We start from the raw sequence: 24801 nt of genomic DNA, 5'->3' as shown, positions 1-24801 counted from the left end.
TGGTTTAAGAAGATGTGTATATACATAATGGAATATTACTCAGCCATAAAAAAGGAATGAAATGATGCCATTTGCAGCAACATGGATGGACCTAGAGAAGTGAAATAAGTCAGACAGGGAAAGACTAACGTTATATCACTTATATCTGGAATCTAAAAATAATACAAATGAATGTACATACAAAACAGAAACAGACTCACAGACATAGAAAACAAACTTATGGTTGCCAAAGGGGGAAAGGGGGAAGGGATAAATTAAGAGTATGGGAATAAAGATACAAACTACTATACATGAAATAGATAAGCAACAAGGACTTACTGCATAGCACAGGGAACTATATTCAAAATCTTGTAATAGCCTCTAATGGAAAATAATCTGAAGATATATGTGTGTGTGTATATATATACAACTGAATCACTTTGCTGTACACCTGAAACTGACACAGTATTGTAAATCAACTATACTTCAATTAAAAAACTGCACATTTCTGTGAATTGAGCTGATATCCTTTGCATGCTGCCCAGATGGTGCACTTCTAGAATGATAATCTGGCAGGTTACTTTGGGGTTTACCAGTAAAATGGGATTGACCAGAAGATCTTGCCATTTTTATTCCCATCTGCAGTCTCTTCTATATCATCTTGCCCTTTGAACATTATTTCTGGATGCTAAAATTTCAGGGGAACTACAGGAGGGCAAGGAAGAACCCAAGTCCTGTGCGTTGGCTCTTGGTGCATCAGCTTGGATGGAGGAGAACTTGGAGTTAGCAGCAGATGGAGAGGCATGCTTTTTACAGTCTAGATATAGGCATCACCTTCTGCCCTCACCAGACATCATTGTTTGAGGAACATGCTAACAGTAGCCGTGGTTCTCAGCCTTGGCTGTCTGTCAGAATCACCTGGAAAGCTGTTAAAAATTCCAGTGCCTAACATGCATCTTATACCAATTAAATCTACCTCTGGGCTGGGATCTATGGTTCAGTAGTTTTTAAGCCTCCTCAGGTGATTGTAACATGTAGACGAGGCTGAGAACCCTCGAATAGAGGCTTTACCGGGAGGGGTTAAGTTGGTTGGCTGATGCAGAAGTTTGGCTTTCACAAGCAAGCTGGTTGTATCTCTGGTTTATCTTGGCTGATTTTTGACTGTAGTAACACTGTAGCAAGATCAGAGGTAGTCATCTGGGTGTGACTGCTTTTTCAGAAGTGTGTGTTTGAGGGGCAACTGTGTTTTGCTTGTGAATCAGTGTGTGCTTGTCTTCATAATGCTCTTACCAATGGTATTCCTCACTCTCTACAAGAAGGGAAGGTAGGTAATGTGTGCATTAGTGTTGTGTGTGTTGTGTCCACTTCATTTGGTGTCACTGTTCATTGTGTTCACTTTGAAAAGCAGGTAATTGACTTTCTTGTAACTTTCAGTGAAAAATCATTTGAAAAGATCAGAGTACTTGGGAAAAAAAACAAAACTCAAACTACGTTGTAAAACTAAAGCAACAAAATTCAGGAGATTTTAAAGAAGGCAAGCCAGACTGAAATGTCTAGAACCAGTGTTTCTGGCTAGCTAAAAGATTCTAGTGTGACTCTCTTTCTACCTGTGTGTACACGTAGTCTCCAATTTTTAGAAATTCCTGGCCGGTTGTGTACAGTTCCCCTTAAGAGTGCCGAAAGATCCTGACTAGGGTTGCCAGATAAAATATAGGGTGTCCAGTTAAATGTGACCTTCAGATAAACAATAACTATTTAGTATAAGTACCAAATATTGCATGAGACACACTGACACTAAAAAATGATCTGTTTATCTGAAGTTCACTTTTAACTGAGCATCTTGCATTTTTATTTTCTAAATCTGGCAACCCTGTGGAGGTATGGGCTAGACTCGAGGGCTGTCGCGCTGTCCAGTTTTTCTGGGCTGGGTCTCACTGTGACCTTGCTTCTTACTATATTCCTGCAGAGAAGCTGCCACTCAGTTTTCCATCCCAAACTCTTATTTTGTTGTTTTTCCTATATGTCTTATAGGTTTTCTCATCTTTGGTGTTAGAATTGAGAGAGACTTGAAAATAGATATAGACATGAAAAATCAGTTTTTAAATTCTGACTGGTAAAAGCAATGCAAATCAAGACCTTATACTTACAGGCACTTAAGCCCAGTGGCAGGTGTAGTATGTTGTATTTTGGAGTACTTTTCCACCATGTGGGAGACACAAGTGTCCTGTTGCCCTTAGAAACCTGGGCAGGTGGCCTGCCCTCTTGGGTACTTGTCTGGCCTGGTTTACTAGAAAATTCCACTTTCAGTCAAGTTAAAGCTGGCTGGCTTTCACCTGCCTCTCCAGAGACTGACCTTCACCTCCCCTTCTCCTGAGGTTCCTTTTGTTGGCCTTAAAGGGCTCTGTCAGTTACAGAGTGGAGAACTTATTGGAGAACAAGCTAAAGAGTGGAGAACTTCTCCCAAAGTTTTCAGTCAAATCAGATCATCTAATGCTTGTATGTGCCCCATGAGGAATGTGTTTTTACTAGGACTTTGGATATGCATTCTGTTTGAGGTAGGCAATTTTTCTCACTGACTTTAAACCAAGTTTTATGTAGAAAAAAGTATATATATATATGTATATATATATGAGATTTTTGAACACATCCGTTATCTTTTGTAGAAGAGAATCCTGCATAATTTTGAACGAATAGAAAAATAGGGAAGTAGAATGAGCCCTTGTATATTAATCATCTATACTTAAACATTTTGCCATATTTTCTTCAGACTTGTGAAGCCAGGGTTGAGACCCCTTTTGTAACCCCCCTTAATCCAATTTCTCTGCCCGTCTCCCCAGCCACTCTCCCAAGGTTTTTGTGGGGCTGACCACCATACACAACTACAGGAAGATCACTTGTGAATGGTGTCATCTGTGTATTCCTAGACAGTGTGTAGCATGGGTTTTCTAAACCCTGTACAAATGGTATTACCATATAAATATTGACAGTCATATCATTATAAATAATACTAGTATTGTCTGTTCCTTTCCAGTTTTTACATCTCATTCTCTTCTAACTGCATGGCCCCAGACCTGTAGTACATGCAGGGAAATGTGAGTGGCCATGGGTATTCTTAATCTTGCTTCCTGAAGTTTCACTATTCCATATGAAGTTCGCTGGAAAATTCTTGATGTCCTGAATTTGATTTCCTTCTATTCTAAATTAGCTCAGAGTTGTTTTCTTTTTCTTTTCAAAATCAAGGATGCCTGTTGAGCTTTATCATGATACTTCTCTGTGTCATTCTGTATCACTTTGAGATTTTGAGATATGACGGTTTTTCTCCTTTAGTGTATTAGTGTGTTAGATATCACAGATAAATTTTCAGATGTTATATAATTCTTGCATACTTGGAATAAACCCTGCTTAGTTACCTGGTTTATTTTCACAAGTTGGTTAATTAGATTTGCTAATTTTAGTTTTACTTTTTAGTCTATCCTCTTATTGATTTTAATTGTATTATAGAAAGTGAACATGGTCTGTATAATAGTATTACTTTGAAATTTTTTGAGAAATTTTCTCTATGAATCATCAGTTTTTGCAAATATATCATGTGCCTAAAAAGGGGATGTGTTGTTTTTGTTGGATTCCGGGATATAGATAGTCAAGGTTGTTCCTTGTGTCAGTCACTATGTTTTTATTTGCTTGATCTACAATTTCTAATAGAGGGGTATTACTTATCTCCTACCATTGAACTTATTTTGTCAGTTTTTGCTTTATGTATTTCAAGGCTAAGATGTTAGTTGCATTCAAGATCATGGTCATACCCAACACCTCCGTTAAGAAATAAAACATTAGAAATACATTTGCAGCCTCCTGTGTGCCTTCTACCTTCCGCTTATGTGAAACTGTTTGTTAATCCCATGTACTTCTTTATTTATTTTTTATTTTTATTTTTATTTTTTAATTAATTTATTTATTTTTGGCTGTGTTGGGTCTTCGTTTCTGTGCGAGGGCTTTCTCTAGTTGCAGCGAGCGGGGGCCACTCTTCATCGCGGTGCGCGGGCCTCTCACCGTCGCGGCCTCTCTTGTTGCGGAGCACAGGCTCCAGACGCGCAGGCTCAGTAGTTGTGATGAACGGGCCCAGTTGCTCCGCGGCATGTGGGATCCTCCCAGACCAGGGCTCAAACCCGTGTCCCCTGCATCGGCAGGCAGATTCTCAACCACTGCGCCACCAGGGAAGCCCCCATGTACTTCTTTATACTTAGGTAATAATGTATAATACAATTATGTGTTTTAAAAGTCTAAAAGTGGCATCCAACTGTGTGTATTTTTTGGCAACTTTTTCTCTCAAAATTATATTTGCTAGATTAATCTGTGTTGGTATGTATAGCTCCAGGTCATTCATTTTAATGTCTGCATAGTACTACTTCAAGTGAATATATCACTCAATATTTGTTTATCGGTACTGCTGTGATGGAAATTTATTTCTATTTTTCACTACTATAAATGGTGCTTCCTCAAGTATTCTTTTAAACATTTGTGTTCATGGTAAACACCCCACTTGGGTTAAATTTTGGAGTAGAATTTCTGGTTTTATTTATGTGTAACTTTCAATTTAGTAGATGTTGTCAAAATGAATTTTCAAGTGATTGTAACAGTTAATACTTCCATCAGCCGTGTGGAATTCTCATTCTTGTTCCTCACCAGTAGTTAGTATTAGCAGACTTTTTAATATTTTCAGGTTTGTTAGGTGTGAAATGGCATCCCATTGTAGTTTTAATTTGCATTGTCCTGAGAACAGGTGAGATTGTGTGTCTGTTTGTATGTTTATAAAAAGTCATTTGGAGCTCTTCTTCCATGAATGTACTATCCATTTGCCCATTTTTCTATTCGTTGCTTTTCTCATTTCTTTCTAGTACTTGTTTATCCTGAATGCTAATCTTTTGTACTTCCTATGTTTTGCAAATGTCTTCTCCATGTGTGTGGCTTATCACTTTCTAGGGGCATCTTTTAACATACATAGTTTTGGTAATTTTAGTGAAACTGAATTTAAAACATGTTTTCCTTTTTTTAATTTTTTTTTTTTTTTAAACTTATTTATGTTATTTATTTATTTATGGCTGTGTTGGGTCTTCGTTGCTGCACATGGGCTTTCTCTAGTTGCAGCGAGCGGGGGCTACTCTGTTGCGGTGCACAGGCTTCTCATTGCGGTGGCTTTTCTTTTGCAGATCACGGGCTCTAGGCGTGTGGGCTTCAGTAGTTGTGGCATGCAGACTCAGCAGTTGTGGCGCACGGGAAAAAAGTCTTGCAAAAAAAAAAAAGTCTTGCTTAAGAAATCTTTTTGAATTTCAGTGTCATAAAGATACTCTAATGTTCTTCCAGAGTTTTTTCTGTCATGCTTTTCACATTTAGATTTTTAATCCACTGGAATTGATTCTTATGTATGGTTTGAAATATAAGTATTTTTCTTAAATTTGGATTTAGAAATAGTCTATCCTTCCCTCACAAATTTCAGTACACCGTCAGTTCTCACATTTAGTTTCCATATGTGCATGTCTCTATTTACAGACTTTCTTTTCTGTACTGTTTTATGGTCTACCTTGTTATCTATTAATCAGGGTCAGAGTTTCTTAATTGCAATTTTTTCTTATTATCATTTTTTTGTTTCATGCTGCATTTTTAGTTAATTATTTAGTATTATCTTTTATTCACAAATTCTTTCCTTGACTGTGCCAGAGTTTATCCAGCTCTTAAACTTTTCAATGACTATATTTTACATTTCTGTTATTTCTAAATTTGTAGTTACCTATTGTTACTTCTTTTTATGTATTTTTTCTTACTATGCTATTATTGTTTATAATGGTTGTTATTCTTTCATCTTGGTAAGAATTCTAAACATTACTAAAATATTTTAAATGTTTAACATTTAAAATTTGTATAATTTTCTCTTCCAATTGTTGATTTTGTTTCCTGTCTTGATATTTAGGGTTTCTTCATATGTGTTGGAAATTTCGTTTGAAGGCTCATGGTATATAGGATGCTTTTTTAAAAGAAAGTTTTCCCTTCCCCTTTACACTTGTCTGTTTTACACGTGGTTCACCTGGGACCAGTCTGGTCCCGGACCAGAAGTTGGTCCAACAATGGTGTTTTGGGGTTCCCAGCCCAAGGTGGTGATAGGGACTTGAAGCTGTAGTCACTGGGGACAGGGATGGACAGGGCTTGGGAGTCTGGTCTCAATCCCTGCCTATAGCCTCCTGTTTAAGCCCCCAGGCAGCAGTTGACAGCAACTACTTCTAGGTTCCCTTTACCATCCAGGAACCCCACCTCGTCCCTTTTTCTAAGCAGCAAGCCTAGCCTGGCGCTGTTTTCCTGCCCCACAGAAGGCCCTGTTAGCCCTGCTGCTCTGCAGTCACCTAACTCCAGGCCATCCTGCCCGCCTCTGGAACTGGGGCTCAGCAGGCCCAGAACTTCAGGCCCAGAGCACCACTTTGCTGCTCTAGTCCATTTCTTGTTTCTCCAAGATGTCATCCTGTTTTAGTACTCACCTGTGACTCTTAACTTTCTTGCTTTTTACTTTAGATGTCATTGCTGTGCAGGTTAAGGAGGGAACTAAAAAATGTGAACCTGTAACAACTGAAGTCTATTGGGTCACTTAACTTTTTTGGAAACCTGGTTGGAAAGGCCCCTTACTTGTTCTAATTTTTCTCATATAGCTACCCTATCCATGCTAGTCCATCTTTCATAGCAAAGAAAAAAATGTTCATTTCACAGCTTTGGCCCATCCTCCTCCTCCCTGCCCCCCCACCCCCAAATCTTTAAGGCATTACTGTTCCACTTGGTAGCAAGTTTCAAGTTTCAATAGGAACTGTAATGACTGCCACCTAGTGGCAGGCATTGGGTACTTCCAGTTGCAGCCTAAATTTTATACTGACAGGTTGTGTGCCTCTGTAGATTGGTTTCGTAGCTTTCAAAACTACAAAGATAGATTTAAAATGGATAACCGACAAGGACCTACTGTATAACACAGGGAACTCTGCTCAATGTTATGTGGCAGCCTGGATGGGAGGGGAGTTTGGGGGAGAATGGATACATGTATACTTTGCTGTGCACCCGAAACTGTCCCAACATTGTTAATTGGCTATACTCCAATATAAAATAAAAAGTTAAAAAAAAGAATGTATATATGTGTAACTGAATAAAAAAATAATTTTAAAAAAAACTACAAAGATAGAAAGGGGGAAATAAAGTTTAGTGAGCTTGTATTCCTGGAGTTCAAAATGGCTTAGTATCTCCATTTCAGCAGAACAGAAAATAAGGGGAAGAGAAGAGGACAAAGTGAAAAGGCAAGTTATCCAAGCATTGGCAGCTAGAATTTGATTTAATGACTGGTTTTCCCCATGGTGAGCTGTCCATTAAATGGTGCCGGGTCCTGAATACCTACCTTGGGAACCCAGGTAAATGTCAAAGAAACATAGCCATAAATTCGCTGACCTTTGTACGTATTTTACATCGTCACCCAAAGACAAAGAGACTCAAATTGTTGTTCTGAGCTCATTTTATGAGTATTAAAGGATATAAATGTGTTGTGTTTTCCCCCCTCCATTTATCTTCTTCCCCAAGCCCTGTTCTGTCTATATTGGTTGGTGAGACTCCATTCCAGTTATTTAAAGCTTCCAAAATGGTATGAGCCTCTAAATAGTAAACTTGGCTGGAAGCAACATACGTGTTTATCACCGATTGCTGCAATAATGCTGTGTGACAAACCATGCTAAGATCCAGTAGTTTTCAACAATAGGCATTTATTTGCATGGGTATGAAGGTCAAATGTGGTTCAGCTAAGCTAGACTGGGCTCTTTAAGGCTGTGCATAGACTGGGCTTGGCTGCCGACTCTGGCGAGGGTTTAGGTCTGCACAGCTGTCTCTCTGGGACCCAGGCTGAGTCCGTAGTAGCTGCCTAGGGTATGTCCTTCTCTTGTGAAATAACAGGAGTGCAGGAAGCAAGCCAGACTGTGTGCAAGCAAATGTAAATGCTCCTTACATCGTGTCAGTTCACGTTCTGCTCGCCAAAGCCAAAAGCCATAGGAAGTATTCTGTTACATCCCAAGCAGAAAGGGGAGGTGGAAGTGGATGCATATTTGCGAATGGTGCCCTAGTTTTCTACACCTGCATATAAAATAACTGAATGAAATCGGATGAAGTCGTTTAAGAAAATAAAGTCTTAATGAGTGAATACCGAAGTTATAAGTGCCAAAACCTTCTTAGACATTTCAAAGATGTACGCCTTGAGAAGCTTTTTAAGGCTAGAAGTGTGTGCCATTTACTTTCTTTTTTTTTTTTTTTTTTATTTATTTATTTATTTATTTATTTTTGGCTGTGTTGGGTCTTCGTTTCTGTGCGAGGGCTTTCTCTAGTTGTGGCAAGCGGGGGCCACTCTTCATCGCGGTGCGCGGGCCTCTCATTATCGCGGCCTCTCTTGTTGCGGAGCACAGGCTCCAGACGCGCAGGCTCAGTAACTGTGGCTCACGGACCCAGTCGCTCCGTGGCATGTGGGATCTTCCCAGACCAGGGCTCGAACCCGTGTTCCCTGAACTGGCAGGCAGACTCTCAACCACTGCGCCACCAGGGAAGCCCCATTTACTTTCTTATACCCAGTGCTTAGTTCAGTGCCAGGCTTATAGAGATACTAAACCCAGGGATGAAAGAGCTACCAAGCAAACTGGTGGCCTTGAAGAATTGGGGTTTTCTCCCATCTTTTAATATTGGCATTTTTATATTTCTGCCTGAAAACATCCTAAATGTTCTTGAACAAGGAGAGATATTGAAATATGACAATTCCTAAGTTCATGGGATTTCTCCCTTCTAGTGTCAAATCTTGTATTTTTCTGATATGGGAACTCCCGTCATCTCCCTTCTATACGTATATAGAACAACGTAGTACGTAGAGCCATTGATTTACGTAACTTCTACGTGGCCTCATCCTTTTGGAAGAGGCAGGATGGACCTTCTGCCCAAAATTTGATTCAGATGCCAAAATTGACTATCCTCCCTCTCTCTCTCTCTCACTCTCACTCTTACACACACACACACACACACACACACACACACACACACACACACACACACACACACACACGGGAAGGTTTATCACTAGCATAATGAGACTTCAGCGGAGAGCAGGGCAGGCCTCTCAAGCTGGCTGGAAAATGCCTTGAGAGAGGAAGGGTCGGAGAGTGGCGCGGGGGTTTATGGTGTTCACGGGGCGGAGACGGTTAGGGCTGGGCTGAGGATTCTGCTCGAGGGCAGTGGCTTGTGTGTTCGAATTTCTTGCTAGTGTCAGAGGCTTTCTAATCAGATTGCCCAGATGTGGGGCACAGGGGAGAAGGTAGAGGTGAAGCTTAAGAAGCTGTCAGCAGTCAAAGATCAGAAAATGAAGTTAGACTCCTTATTAAACGTTTCCCAGCACGTGTGTGATTGTTGAAGGCCCGCTGATAGACGGCGCTGTACTGACATTGTCTTGTTGTGCGGACCGGCTGGCAGCTGCTGACTTTGATTTCACCCCACTTTGTTCTCTTGGTTTCTGCTGTTTGTGATGGGTACCAAGACAGCCATCCCTTTTCCAGATGGCAGAGTTACTGTGGACTGTGTTGTTGATGGGGGCATCTAGTGAGGAAACTGATGTGGAGAAGCTACAGTGCACCCAGACCAGGCCGCCCACTTTGCTTATTAAATATGAGAGCTCAAATTTGACTTTATTCTTAGATATTGGAGCAAATGGTCTGTGATGACTTTGCCTTCCATGACCAGCGCCGTTATCGTGAACGTTAGAGATGGTTGGAGGAAGTTCCTGCATTCATTCATGGATGAGTTTGTTTGCGTGTTTATTCATCTGTCAGTAACTGGCATGTTTTCCGAAATGTCATGTATTATGTACCAGTGTTACTGACCAGGATTCTTGGCCTCCTTTATCAATAGAAATTGATCAGAGGCCAGAGGAGAAATTCAGGCAAGGCTTTATTGGGACTTCTGCTGCAGCAGGAGGGAGGGAAAACAAGTAACAGATTCCCTTGCTCCCTGAGGGAGGATGAGCTTGGCCCTTAAATGGGGTGAGAGTAGGGGCGGATTGGTGGGTCAGGCTGGAGGAGTGGCCTGGGTGGGCTACCCACCCCCTTGGTGGTGCTGTGTGCAGGGTCCATGCTCAATACCCTGCTTTTGCTCCCGACTCCTTAGAAGTGGCCACTGGGTTTTTGGTCTTTTGGTATCTTGTCCATAATTTGCCCCAACTGTGCATGTACGCAGTTATTTTTAGTCACTTATAGTTTCTTTGTGTTCTGTTGCTTGAGGAGACGTTTGTCCAGGTGCAAGCACTGCAGCAAAGGGTCCCAGGTCTCAGCCTGTCTCACCAGCTCCTTAATCTGGGGCATATGCTTATACTACTTTTATTATTTTTTTAATTTCGTCTTTAAACCAATTGATTTTTTTTGCTTTGTTTTTACTTAAATAAAATTAACCTTATCTTAAAGCAGTGGTTCTCAAACTTTAGCGTGCCTCATCACTTGGAGGGCTTGTTAAAGCATCTTCCAATTTTCTTAACGAGTAGGTCTGGGGTAGGCCTAAGAATTAGCATTTCTAAGAAGTTCCAGGTGATGCTGATGGTGCTAATCTAGGGACTAAGCTGTATCTTATAACAGTGTCTTATCAACACTGTCTTATGGCAGTAATACTCATGATAGCATGGGTTTTATGTGCTAGTTTGATTTTTTTTTCTAATGCACATAAAATAAATATTCAGCTGTTAAAGTCAGCTGTCTGTTACCAAAAAAAAAATGACCTCACTGGTGTGCATGCAAAACTTTGGAAACACTGAGTAGTCTCCAAATACAATTCAGAGGAAATGTCCTTTAAAACTGAAGGTACGTACTTGAACGTGTTTTTGAACAATATAAGGCAGTGGGTGAAGCCGATGTGAGACACACACAGTGCACACGTTAGAGTCTGTGGGCAGGAATAGAGCTGCGGTTTTCATTTTGGGGGGACATCAGAAATTCTCTAATTCCCCAGCTGTGTGCATAATCCAGTTTTGCCAGTGTCATGTGTGTATGGTAGGGAGGGACTGGGATATATAGGATGTGTGTGTAAAGAGAGAGTATAAATGAAAACCAGATTTAACCACAAACTGGTGACTACAGGCCTGGAAGTCTCCATGGAGAAGATGGACAAATCATAGTCACATAACTTGCTGGAACCATCCATCATGACTCACACTGTTCATGTTGACCCCAGACTTATCAAACCTCCCTGTGATTAAAAATACCCCGTGCCCCTTTTAAAGAGTTAGGGAAAAAGTTCCCAAGTTTACAAGTGATTCTAGTAATTGGATAAAGCCAACAACCTTTAAAGTTCTTAGGCATTTTGAGTTTTGTTTATACCTGATGATGCTTACCCAACCATAAGAACAACAGTAACTCACAAAGAAACAAAACAAGCAAACAAAAACTCTGTGGAGGAAATAGCACAGGTTCTTTGGGCTTGAATGACATCATTGGTACTGTGGTTGCATTGGTAGCATGTGGTTTGGGGGGAAGTTGTTCAACCTGTGCACCTCAGTCTTCCCATCTGTAAAATGGGCCTCGATAAAAGATCCACCTTGTGTGATGTGAGGATGGCATGAGTTAACCTCTGTAAAGTGCTTAGAACAGTTCCTGAGAAACAGCACTCAGTAACGTTATCTATACCCTTATGTAATTAAGAGAAGCTCATTCAGTCAGTGATAAACTGCAGCAGTGGTTCCCACATACCGCCACGTTAGACAGATCATCTTTAACTTTGCTCTTGGTGAGGTGGAGAACACAACCCTGTAATGGTATCTGGCGGAAAGGACGTTTTGTTGTTGTGAGCTGATCAAAAACAAAGGTTTGTACAGTAAAAAGGGTCACTACCAATTAGATCAAGTACTTGACTAGAAAGAACTATATTTTTATGGAGGGAAGTTCTTACTTATTTTCCCCCAGAATGTTGAATCCTGTCAGTCAGGATCCCTTTTCCTTTTTCTGTCTTTCCATATTATATAGTATTTTCTTAAAAGACATTCTTCAGACTTCTTTTTTGTGGGCTAGATTATCTGAATCCGTTTGTTAATTTCCATTGGGGCTAATGAGGCTTCAAAGAAGTCTGCCTTTTTCAAGCCCTGATAGTCCAAATCTCTGTTCCTCCTTTTCACACATTCATAGAATCCCCAAACTACTGAATTTCAGGGTTGAGTTCTGTCTCTCTCTCTTTTTTTTTTTTTGGCCGTGCAACATGATACGCGGGATCTTAGTTCCCTGACCAGGGATTGAACCCGTGCCCCCTACCGTGGAAGCGCGGAGTCCTAACCACTGGACCGCGAGGGAATTCCCAAGTTCTCTTTTTAAGAAACAAAAACATCCTTCGTGTTGAGTGGAGACCTCTGCCTCCCCATCATCACCCCCAAGAGACAGGGAGGATTTGCCTTGGTCCACTCCAAGGCATTTGCAAACCCAAAACATGTGGAGGGAGGGGACGGCCACGAACAAGACACAATTGAAAACTACCAACCAACTGTGATTCGTTATTTTGTAACCTTTATATTCTCTTACCATTCTCTTATGAGCCCTCAAAGTGAGCATTTCACTAATGAGGGTGTTAACTTCCTGCTTCTGCGTGCTGCCCAGAGATTGTATTTTGTCATCCTTGTCAGGAATGGGGGTGTGTTTTCTTGCCACCTGTCACACTGGGACTGTTGGCACAAATACTTGTTTGAGGAAGAGATGAATCAAGATTTACTGGGTGTTAGCTTTGCAGCGATCTTCATCAGTCTGTTGATGAGTCATAACTGGATCTGTCACACCCTTACAGGTACCATTTACACAAAATGAATCATTTCCAAATATATTCTATGCGATTTCTATTTAGGATGTAGACGTTATTCCCAAGGGGCATCAGATTTGCAGGAAGGTTGGTTTAGCTAAGCTTCCTTTGTTTACTTTGTAGAGACTTGGAATTGATTAAGGTTTAGATATTGATCATCATATAGGTTAGGACTCAATATGTATACAAGACGCACACTTACTAAATTGTTTTATTCTTACTTGATCCATCTAGAGACTCTCTTATGCCTACATGATATTCTTTATATGATAAATGAGAAAATTATTATAACCAGAGTGACCTTTTTTCTTATATTTTAATGTTAGGTGTACATAAAGAAAATGGTATAGAAGGCGTAGAGGTTAAAGAATAGTTTTTCAGTGAACACGCTTGTTCCATCATAGCCCAACTCAACTCCTCCTCTCCTGGATGCCACCATTATCCCGACTTTTGTTAATATTATTTGCTTTCCTTGTATAGTTTTTTCATTTGTGTACCTAGGACTAGGATTGTTGGGTAAGGAGGTATGAATATCTTCAATCTTATTAGAAAATGTCAAACATTTTCCATAGTGATTGTGCCAGTTTGCACTCCTGCCACAAGGGTGTGAGAGTTTCCATTGCTCCACATCTTCACCAGCAGTCAGTTTTGTCCAGCTTGATTCCTGATTACTATTGAGAATGAGCACCATTCAATTCATCTGTTACTGTATGTCCTCTTTTTAGAGTGTCTATTGACATTTTTGTCTATTTTTCATTTTCCATAGTTTTTTTAGGAACTATTTACATATATTTATACTAGATCTTTATTTGTTCCAAGTGTATTCTCCCACTCCATGGCTTGTCTTTTCTCTCTCTTTATGGCATATTTTGATGAAAAGAAGTTCTTAATTTTAATACAGTCAAGTTTATTAGTTTTTTTTCCTTTATATGGGATGCTTTTTTGAATCCTAAATTCCTTCCTGCCCTGAAGCTATAAACATATTATGCTATGTTATCTTATAAAATACTTACAGTTCCATTTTTTACAGTTTAGCTCATTATATGGTGTAAAGTTGGGATCCAGTTTTCATGTGAATATCCACTTCTCCCAGCCAATAGTTATTGAAAAGACTACTCTTACTCTAAAGAAAGATCTTTTGTGCTACTTCTGTCATATCTAATGACCATAAATTTATGTTATATTTCTGGGCTCTCTAGTCTATTTGTCTGTCTGTTATTCCTCTTTTAGTACCACACCACCTTAATTAGGTTGTGATATGGAAAGGTAATTCTTGTTAGATGGTAAGGCAAGTTGTCTTACTTTGATATTTACTTGGAGTTTCTTGGCCCTTACTGGCTTTCTGCATGTTCATGCTTCAGTAAACATTTTAGAATGAGCTCCTTAAGTTTGAACAAAACAAAAACCCTTAGAAATGTTGAATGGGATTGCATTGAATCTGTAGATCAATTTGGAAAAATAAACATCTTTACAATATTGAGTCTTATCAAAAACATGGCTTGCTCACTTTCTGTGTGTTTCTTGGTAATATATTTCAATATAGTGTTTCTATTTTCTCATATGAAGTCTTACCTATTTTTGGTAAGGTTCTAAGTACTTTATGCTTTTAGAGGTACTGTGTCAAGTGTTCTTTGTTAAACTGTTGCTAATATCAGGACTGTTGTATACTGATTTAATATCCAGCAACTCTACTAAACTCACATATTAATTCTAACATTTTATCTGCAGAATCTTTTGGAATTTTCTAAATACACAATCATAGTGAATAATGGCTTTATTTTTTCCTTTATTATATATAAAAATATGTGTGTATGCACATGTGTTTTTCTTTTTTTCTTGTCCTACTGCATCTGCTAGTGCCCTTAGGAAAACAATGAATAGAAGTGGTAGTAACAGATATTCTTGTGTTATGCTGAATCTCTTAGGGAAAACATTGAAAAGTTAAATACTTGTAATATTTAAAAATGAACATACTATAGAGTTAACTTTTTTCCTTTTGGTATGAAAATTCTGATTCTGAGTTTTAACCCGATGTATAGATTCATGTAACCACCACCATAATCAGGACAGAGAATAGTTACATCACCTTCAGAATTCCTTTGTATGCTGCCCCTTTGTAGTCAAACTTCTAACTTTGGCTAACTTCTGGCCATCTTCTGGCCCATCTCTAACTTCTGGCCACTGTTTCTCTTATCTGTTCTTCATCCCTATGGTTTTGCCTTTTCCAGAATGTTATATAAATGAAATTAAACAAGAGTTAACCTTCTGAGACTGACTTCCTTCACTCTGCATAATGTCTTTGATATTCGTCTTTGTTGATGTATCAATAGTTCATTCCTTATTATTGCTGAGGAGTATTGCATTCTGTGGATATACCACAGTTTATTTATACATTCACCCATTGAATTATGCATGATTTTAGCTCTGCAACTTATTCAGCTTCCTTGGATAAGCTGCTTCTCCATGCGTCAGTTTCTTCGTCTGTAATGGGGATAATGCACCTACATCATAGGGTTATTGTGGGGACAAAATGAGTTAATACATATGAAATACTTAGATAAGGCCTGATATATAGTAACTGCTCAGTAAATGCAATCCATCATTATTGTCCCCAATATTAGTAAAGATTTTGAGGTAGAAAACTCGACAAGTTCAAGAAATAGCCAGAAAGCCAATGTGCCTGGCATGAAGTGAGAGGGGAAGGTGGCATGTAGAAGGTATGCAGGTGTAAGGCCATGAAAGGCCTTATGGACTGCAGCAGGGAGTTTTGATTTTACTCCAAGTGGAAAGCCAGGAACGAGACATGATCCAATTCATGCCTTTAATAGATCATTCAGGCTTCAGTGAGGAGAATGAGTTAATGGTGGTGGTGGGAATGAAAGCATGTTACCGCGGTGCGCGGTGGTCCAGGGAAAAGATGGTGGTGGTTTGGACCATAGTGGTGGTTGTGGGGTTGGTGAGAAGTGGTTTGACTGAAGGCAGGGTTTGGATGTAGAACCCACAGAACTTGCTGAGGGATCGTAGTTCAGTGGAACACATTTCCCATCAGAGTAGTGGTGTGGCTAGTCATAATTATCAACAGCAACACTCCTGTCTCTCACAGCTTTCCCAAAGATTCTCCTCATCCACTTTTTAAAAAAATTTTTTATTGGAATATAGTTGATTTACAGTGTTGTGTTTCTGCTGTACAGCAAAGTGAATCAGTTATACATATACACATATCCACTCTTTTTTAGATTCTTTTCCCACATAGGCCATTACAGAGTATTGAGACAAGTTCTCTGTGCTATACAGTAGGTTCTTATTAGTTATCTATTTTATATATAGTAGTGTGTCATCGGCTTTTGAATTGAAACCTAAACTTTCATGCCTGAATTTCTGGAATCCATCTGAAGAAATAGCATGCCTTTTCATACATTTTTAAATGACATCTAAATGACTTTCTTACTCATAATCACAGCCCCAAACACATTTGTGTTTTAAAAAAAAAAAAAAAAAGGCGACTTATCCCACAGCAATTTTTTCTTCTAGCGTTTTGCTTTGCGGTTCTCTGCAGCCTGTATAGTGCTGTGACCGACCCCACATTCTTAGTTGTCCTGCTGGAAATAAAGTTGTCCCGGGTGCTTCATGCTTTGCCAGGGGGATGGTAGTTTTAGTGGTTGGCAGGAGTTCCTGTGTACACTTAGGACTTATTGTTGGAATAAACATTATTAGACTTAGACGAAAATTGGACCAGAAATTTATTTTTGTCCTCCTTTCAACCTCAACTCACCCTAGAGTCTCTCATCCACATGACAAATGGTCTTGACTTTCTGAAGTGATCTAAAGATTAAAATCAGCCCTGGGTGCTTGCTTACTCAAATGGAGATTTCTTCTTTTTCTTTTGGAAACAGTTAAAAATAGAGTTCTGTAATCTCACATAGAGAAGTTTTCTTTTATTTCCTGTGTGTCTGCTCTTAACATGACTGTATTTGTTCTCTGTGGGGCTTTAACTCCTCCTTAAAGACAAACACCGGACCTGGTCTTTATCTGGAACACTTATCATACCTTTTTTTTTTTTTTTTAACCCTATCCGATCTGCTTAATTTGGGACATCTCATAATTCAGGATTTGCTAAATCGGAGTAAATCTCCCTTCTATTCTGAGCTTCTTGCTCTGTTTTGCCCCTGTTTTCATTATCTCTTATCAGGTTAATGTCAAACTATGGTATTTATTTACTCAGTTGACTTGTAGGAGGGCCTCTGCAATCTTGGAGATATTCACTTGAATTTTGTGCTTCTTTGTAATTGGCTTCTTTTGTGATCTTACAGAATACCAAGCTGCTATTTTACACTTGAAGAGGGAGCACAAAGAAGAAATTGAAAACCTGCAGGTATATCTCTTTGATTCTACTGAACTGGTTATTTGAGACTGATAACTTGGTTTTCTCATGTGCTGAAGTAAATACCCTGCTTTTGTTGACATATTTACCCAGACAGCATCTGCACCTTGCACCTGCCACCGGGCCTTGAGTTTATCCTGGGGGTGAAAGCCTTGAACTCCATTTTTAATAGAATTCAATTCCTATTGTTTTTTAAAAAAATACCACAAATGCACTGGGGAAAAGGATTTGATTGGAGAAAATGATGGTTTTATTTGGAAAGCAGGCAAGAAGATAAGAGTATTTAGACTTTTACTGTTTATAAGACGGCTTTGAAAAATTGTTTCCTGTGCACAGTGCGAATTATTTTGTTGGGCATCCTCCCAGCCATGTGTTCGTATCTGTCTGTCGCTTAGCATATGTCTGCAATGTGATGTCAAGCAGATTAAAGCACTTAAGGAGGTGGCCCTAGTAGGAGGAAGAGTTGTCCTGGGCCAGCCGTTCCATATCCCCAGGGAGTGCATGGAAGTTGCTGACTTGATCTCCTTTGTGAAGCCCAGAAAGTCTGAGGGATCATTTCCTTTGTCCCACTCATTATCATTCCCGTATGTTTGGTATTTGCTTGCTGTGCCTGTAACAGGAAGTTTCAGAGTCTTAATTTCACATAACTAAATATTGAATCAGGCACTGTTTCTAGTTTGCTGATGGCTGGGGTTGACCCCCATATCTCAGGAGAGAATATTAGTGCAATTCAAATCAAACTTGGTTAGTTGTATAGTGCTTAACTCATTACATGCTAAGTCAGTGAGTTTGTGGATCAAATAGTCTTCTGTACATTAAGTGACAATATCCTTTTAAAAATAACTGTGGTGGTGTACTGGATTGTATATGAAGTCACTGCAGGTAGCAAAAAGATCATTAAATAAGTCATATGGGGTATGAATACAGGCCACCCTTATCCAGCTTGGTTTAAGTAGTTTGGAGGAGAGAATGAGTCCATTGCACACAGAAACAAAAAAGTGGAAAAGTACCTCTGACTCCTAGGGGACAAAGAGAGGGGGAGGCCCTTATCTCCTTTGTTGCCAAACGTTCTACAGAGACCTCGCTTTTTTCCTTTGTTCTGGTGTGTAAAAGATTCTCAGCTGTCTCGGAGAAGCTGAAGTAGGGATTAATTTAACAGGCAGATTGCTAAAGAGGGTGGTACAGAAGTGATTCTGTGAAAAGTTTTTTTAACAGCTCAGCTATAAGAGTTAACACTACCTTCCTCAAGTTGTAGACCAGCCCTGGGAGGACTTTGACAGCTAAATAATATTCACAGGAACCACAGGTACTTACAATCTCCGGGTTCTTCCTTTGTGCTGGGCATTTTTCTAGGCATGTTCTGTGCATTATTTCATGTCTTTTCATCTCCACAAAAGTCCCATGATCTCACATCTCAAACTAGGAGAAGGTTGGAGAAGGGGAAGAGAAGAGTAAATGGAAGGGGAAAAAGTATATTGGGATCATGATCTCCACTTAAAATAAAGGTTAGACCAAGATATGATTGACAGTAGTAAACGTTAAAAAAAAATGTTCCTAATTATACCTTCAGTTTTAAGTATCTCTGAAATAATTATGTTCTTGTAGTGCTGTTAGTAAACTAAAAAAAGAAAAAAAAAGTCCCATATTGATGATTGATACCAAGTTGCTGAAACCCTGTGGCAATGGCACGCTACTGCCATCAGTGTACAGATGGGGCGCAGTGTACCCCATCTGTACGCTGAACTGTAGCTGGGAACTAGTCCAGCAGTCTGACAGCTCTCGATAGGAAACTGGCAACTCTTACTCCTCATCTGACCTAGAGAAGTGTCTTGTTGGCAAACAGAGAATTTTAAAGATTCAGTTAGGAATAGTTTCAAATATGGAGAGATTTCTAGCTGCTTCTAAAAAACAATTGGAAAAGCTGGCAATGTTGGGCTTATTTTCCTGTATAACTTTAACCTGCTGGGGTTAAGGAGCAGACGTCACTTCAACCAGGACACGTGTTCTCTAGTTTGCCACTGTCCCCATTGTGGGCCGTTTTCCCTGCCTGGCTCCTTTATGCTGTCATGAATCCCTGTTCTCTGGGAGATGTAGAAAATAACTAGGTGGGTAGCAATACCAACCAGGCAGAACAGACACAAATTTGTAAAACAACAACCCAGCCTGGCTGTACTCTTGGGGTACTCGCTGAATAATACCATCTGCACCTGTTTTATTCCACAAAGTCACAAAGTCACATCTCCTGTCACAGGACTGGTTAAAGATAATTGGTGAGCAGCTGTTTCCTTACTCATTTCTTTATGTGGATTTCCGCTTGCAGCCTTCATTGCCTGTTAGATTTTCTTTCTCCACTTAACAGGTCACGGAGAAGTCAGACGTGTTTCAGGACTTCTTCAAAATGCTTTTCTAGAATAAGAAAGATTCCATGCTTAAAGGATACAAGAAAAGTGATCCATTCTATCGCCATATACAAGATTTGATATGTATGACATTTAGTTTTTTGAGACTGTTTTCATAGACTTTAAAGAAACAGCATGGTTCAACAGAGAACCTAAACTCAGTTTGCTATTCTGTTTTAGACCATAGGTTTGTAGGGAAGTCATTTAATTGTTCAATTCCCCCACCCGGAAAATGGAATCCTTACCACTTTAAGTGATTTGATTGGAAGTTGAAACATTCAGCCCAGAGTCCCAAGGCTTGTAAGTGGGGAGTCTGGAGTTTTAATCTCGTGCATGCTCTGTAGCCCACATTTGTGGAAGGCTGCGCTCTAGAAAGGGCTTGGTCCTGGGACCAGCTTTTCAAAACGCGTAGCAACTTAGATACATAGTCTCCCTGTAGTTCAAAAGCAAAAAATTATTGATGACTTGAATGAATCCATTTCCAAATTCCATCAATTTATATATACCTTCAACTCAAAGCACTTGGCTGACTTTTCTACTGAAAGCTCCAGCAGGAGAGTGGTTGCAGGTCAGACATTTTCCATGGCTTGACTATTTCATGTCATTTATGATTATAACCAGCAAAATTCTTAAATTTTACCCAGTATGCCCTTTATTTAGCGAACTCTGCCTTAGAGAGTATATGATCGCTTCATGATATTCAGTATCATCTAGCTCAGTTTTCAGTTTTGAGTAATTCTGTGTTACTGATTTTATTTTTGAAAAAGTGGCACCTTACATTTACAGATACTTACTTATTTGAGAAATTTTTGCTTGTGGTAGCCATTGCATAACAAGTTCATGGCCATTGGGTAGAAACATAGTTCACACCTGCCCTTTTAAGGCATGTGATAAAACTAATTCTACCACGGTATAAATGAAGAGTTTTTCCTTCAGGATTGTCTAGGAGCAAGGTTTAACAGTCACTATCACAGCTCTTGTGCAAAATCTTTCTCTACATAGTTGATCTTTGTCTTATCGTAGTCAGAGAACCAGGTGTGATACTATTTTATGTGTGACGAGAGTATGAAAGAACTCAGGTTTTTGAGTCAGGATTCAGTTCAACTCCTTGCACTGTGACATTAGGAAATTAATCAACGTCTCTGGGACTTCTCTCAGTTTCAGCATTTGTGCAATAATAATCATATTGATGCACAAATAACAAATGTTGGCAAGGATGTGGAGAAAATGGAACCCTCCTACACTGTTGGTGGGAATGTAAATTGGTGCAGCCACTGTGGAAAACAGTATGGAGGTTTCTCAAAAAACTAAATACAGAACTGCCATATGACCCAGCAGTTCCACTCCTGGGTGTATATCTGAAAAAAACAAAAACACTAATTCAAAAAGACATGCACCCCACTATACATAGCAGCATTGTTTACAATTACCAAGATATGGAAGCAACCTAACTGTCCATCAACAGATGAATGGATAAAGATGATGTGATATATATATATACACACACACACACACACATGCACATATACATACAGTGGAATACTACTCCGCCATAGAAAATAATGAAATTTGGCCATTTGCAACAACATGGATGGACTTAGAGGGTGTTATGCTAAGTGAAATAAGTCAGACAGAGAAAGACAATTACTGTATGATATCATTTATATGTGGAGTCTAAAAAAATAAGCCAAGCTAGTGAATCTAACAAAATAGACTCACTGATATAGAGAACAAACTAGTGGTTACTAGTGGGGAAAGGGAAGGGGGGAGGGGCAATATGGGTAAGGGATTAAGAGGTACAAACTATTATGTATAAAATGAATAAGCTAGTGGGAAGCAGCCACATAGCACAGGGAGATCAGCTCAGTGCTTTGTGACCACCTAGAGGGGTGGGATAGGGAGGGTGGGAAGGAGACGCAAGAGGGAGGAGATATGGGGATATATGTATACGTATAGCTGATTCACTTTGTTATAAAACAGAAATTAACACACCATTGTAAAGCAATTATACTCCAATAAAGATGTTTAAAAAAAAAAACATGCTCATAACACTGTAGAATGTAGTACTGATATTTAAGATAGATTAAACATTATTGAGTAAAAAAAATCAAGTTGCCTATTAGCGGTATGATTCCTATCATAAAAATTGTGTGTGTGCGCCTGTGTGGGCTCATAAATAGTGATTTGAAAATTTTATTTCCCATAATGTTTACAGTGGTTGCCAGGTTAGGATTTTTTTCTTTGTTAATTAGGCAGTTCTGAATTCCTTTAATTTTCAACATGCATATGTACTCGTTTTTTTTTTTTTTTTTCACGTTCTTTTATTTATTTATTTATTTATGACTGTGTTGAGTCTTCTCTAGTTTTATTTATTTATTTATTTATGACTGTGTTGAGTCTTCTCTAGTTGCGGCAAGTGGGGACCACTCTTCATCGCGGTGCGCGGGCCTCTCACCATCGCGGCCTCTCTTGTTGCGGAGCACAGGCTCCAGACGCGCAGGCTTAGTAATTGTGGCTCACGGGCCCAGTTGCTCCGCGGCATGTGGGATCTTCCCAGACCAGGGCCTGAACCCGTGTCCCCTGCATTGGCAGGCAGACTCTCAGCCACTGCGCCACCAGGGAAGCCCTGTACTCGTTTTATAATAAAAAAAAACCTCAATAAAGCAATATAATCTATATAAATAATTCAATTTTATATGCTAAAAAATATAAATAAATAAATAAGCTACAAGGGTATATAGTACAGCACAGGGAATATAACCAATATTTTACAATAACTATAAATGGAGTATAACCTTTAAAAATTGTGAATCACTGTGTTGTACATCTGTAACTTATAAAATATTGTATATCAACTATAGCTCAATTTAAAAAAATTTTTTTTAAATTATGATAATTTGATGATGCCTCCCTTCTAGGATTGTTCAATATGACGTATACCCGGTTACCAACACATGCTCAGTAAATACTATTTCTCATTCCTTTTGCCCTGCACAGGTCTCCTTATAATTAGGCAGCTTGAGTTTAGAGTGGTCCTCAGGCTCTTTTGGTTAAGGACTTCCCTGGGACTTTGACTTATTCTTGGAGGGTGACTTTTCCATGATCTTCCAGCTGTTCTTCGGCGTCTGTGCTCTATATCAGGGGCTCTAAACCGGGCTTTCCCAAAGCTCATTCTACTGAACGGTGAGCCTCTGAAATGCTCCTTGACAAAAGTATTTCATGGTCAAATAAATTTGAAAAATATCTTGTTCCCCTGTTAGAGCTTTACCATGAATAGAGAAGAATGGAGGGAGGGAGGGAAGGAGGACTGTATAGCTTGTTTCTCACATAATTCTTTTTTTCCTCCAAGTAACTGATGTTTCTGAACTGCTCTATGTTGATTCGTATAATCTTGTCTCAATGTACAAGGCACATTCTGAGTTCAAGTTAAATCCTTTGAGTGGTCTCATCACCTTTTCATGCTATCAAGGTCCTGCTTATTAATCTGATTGTAGGCACCTGGGGGGAGAAGTTTTTTTTTCTGTCTTTGAAAGTACCCAGCAAAGTGCTTGGCACATAGATGATGCATAGATATTTCTTTGAAATATCTAACAACCTATGATTCAAAAACATGAGCACCTAAATGTAATCAAATCCTCACTGTGTGCCCACCTTTGTTCTATGCATTTGGTGTTTGTATCATAAAGAGTAAATGTAGAAATATAAGCAAAGTAATAGATTTGTCCCCATTTTATAGATGACAAAACCTGAGTCTCCCAGAGACCATGAATTGTCAGAAGTCCTAGACTAGTAAGTGGGGGAACCTGAATTTGAATCCACCTAGATCTGTCTGACTTTGAAGCCGATGCTCTTTCTATTAATCAATGCAACATTAATGGAAAGAATGTTGGATCTAGAAACAGAAGGTCTGGAGTGAGGTCTTACTTTGGGGACGAAGAACAATGTGAACTTCAGGCAAATTTTTGGACTCAGTTTCCTAATTTATAAAATGAGGGACGGACCAGGCCATATACTAATAGTACCTTTGAATTTTTATTATTGGCCCAAGCATACTTTTTAAAAAATTTCAATTTGTCCACCACAGTGTCCTTTCAGCCTTAGGGTTATGTAACTCAGAGTCTCCAAAGCCCTGTTATTTACACCCCCCTCCCCCGTTTTCCTTTTAGCTTCTTCCGGAGGTTCCCCTTTCTAACCCGGGTGTCTCTTCTCAGCTCTGCTTGCTTCCGTGGGACACTGTTCGGGTGTTCAGTGACACTCTGCCCTCGAGCTTCCCAGTGCTGATTAGGATGCCTGAGTCAGTGAGGGGATGCAGCTCTCAGAATGGTAAATGCAGCTTCTGTAGGAGGGCCAGTTCTTCTTTCTGACGGGAGAAAAGCATGAGGGATGGGTAGGACTTCTTTGGCTCTCGACTTCCTCAATTTTGAAAGTTGAAAAAAAAACAACGCATGCCCCACATCTGGCTTTTGAGGAGCTTGGATAATTTAAGAATATTGTTTTTGACCAGCACTTTCAGCAGTTTGGAAGTCAGTGCCATGGAAATGACACGTTGTTTTATCTGTTTTTAAATAATGTTCTTTGGGTTGTGGGACAGAAGAAAAAGAACTAGCCAACAGTCACATTTCCTTTACGGGAACCTTTTCTATTTACCCCATTCATCACAGGCACAGTCCTTCACTAAGGGGAAACTTGACTGAGCAATGGCCTCTGGCAGGCCCCTGCTCATTGTGCAACACAGGCACATTTCTAATCTGGTAACTCCTACTGTGAAATGATCCAGGGATGGGCGCCAAACTAGAAATTAACTTGCATTCTACCTCGTGGGCCCCCAGAGAACCAAATGGTATGTTGGCCTCCACTAAGAGGAACTTGTAGACTTCCTTACTTTTCTCTCTCCAACCCACCCCACTGGTCCATTTCTAATAGTAAACACACTGCTGTTGAAACAAAATTGAGTACAAACTTGAGCTGATACAGCTAAATTTATAAAGACACGTACATCCTGAACCTTTCCCATCTGTTATGTTCTTTGTTATCAACACAGCACATTTAAATCTATTAATTTATGGAGAATACTTTGAGGGAAGGGGAGTAATTTGTAGATTGATAAACAAAACTTTTGCAAATATGAAATATGATGATTTCATTAAACCCTTATGGTATTCCCCTAAGTGCTGATAT

General features: G+C 39.5%; 1 protein-coding gene across 2 annotated transcripts in view; it reads left to right on the top strand.

The window, feature by feature from the left end:
* Positions 1 to 24801, top strand: part of FMN1 (formin 1) — a 420519-nt gene that overhangs the window by 132802 nt on the left and 262916 nt on the right. For both annotated transcript variants that reach the window (XM_036844040.1, XM_036844041.1), the window contains one exon: positions 17154 to 17215. In XM_036844040.1, the coding sequence (XP_036699935.1) occupies positions 17154 to 17215 (62 nt within the window). The remainder of the gene's footprint in view (positions 1 to 17153; positions 17216 to 24801) is intronic.

Source organism: Balaenoptera musculus, chromosome 2, assembly GCF_009873245.2.
Source record: "Balaenoptera musculus isolate JJ_BM4_2016_0621 chromosome 2, mBalMus1.pri.v3, whole genome shotgun sequence".
Lineage (NCBI taxonomy): Eukaryota > Metazoa > Chordata > Mammalia > Artiodactyla > Balaenopteridae > Balaenoptera > Balaenoptera musculus.
The sequence above is the reverse complement of the archived record's forward strand: the minus strand, read 5'-3'. Positions and strand labels throughout refer to the sequence as shown.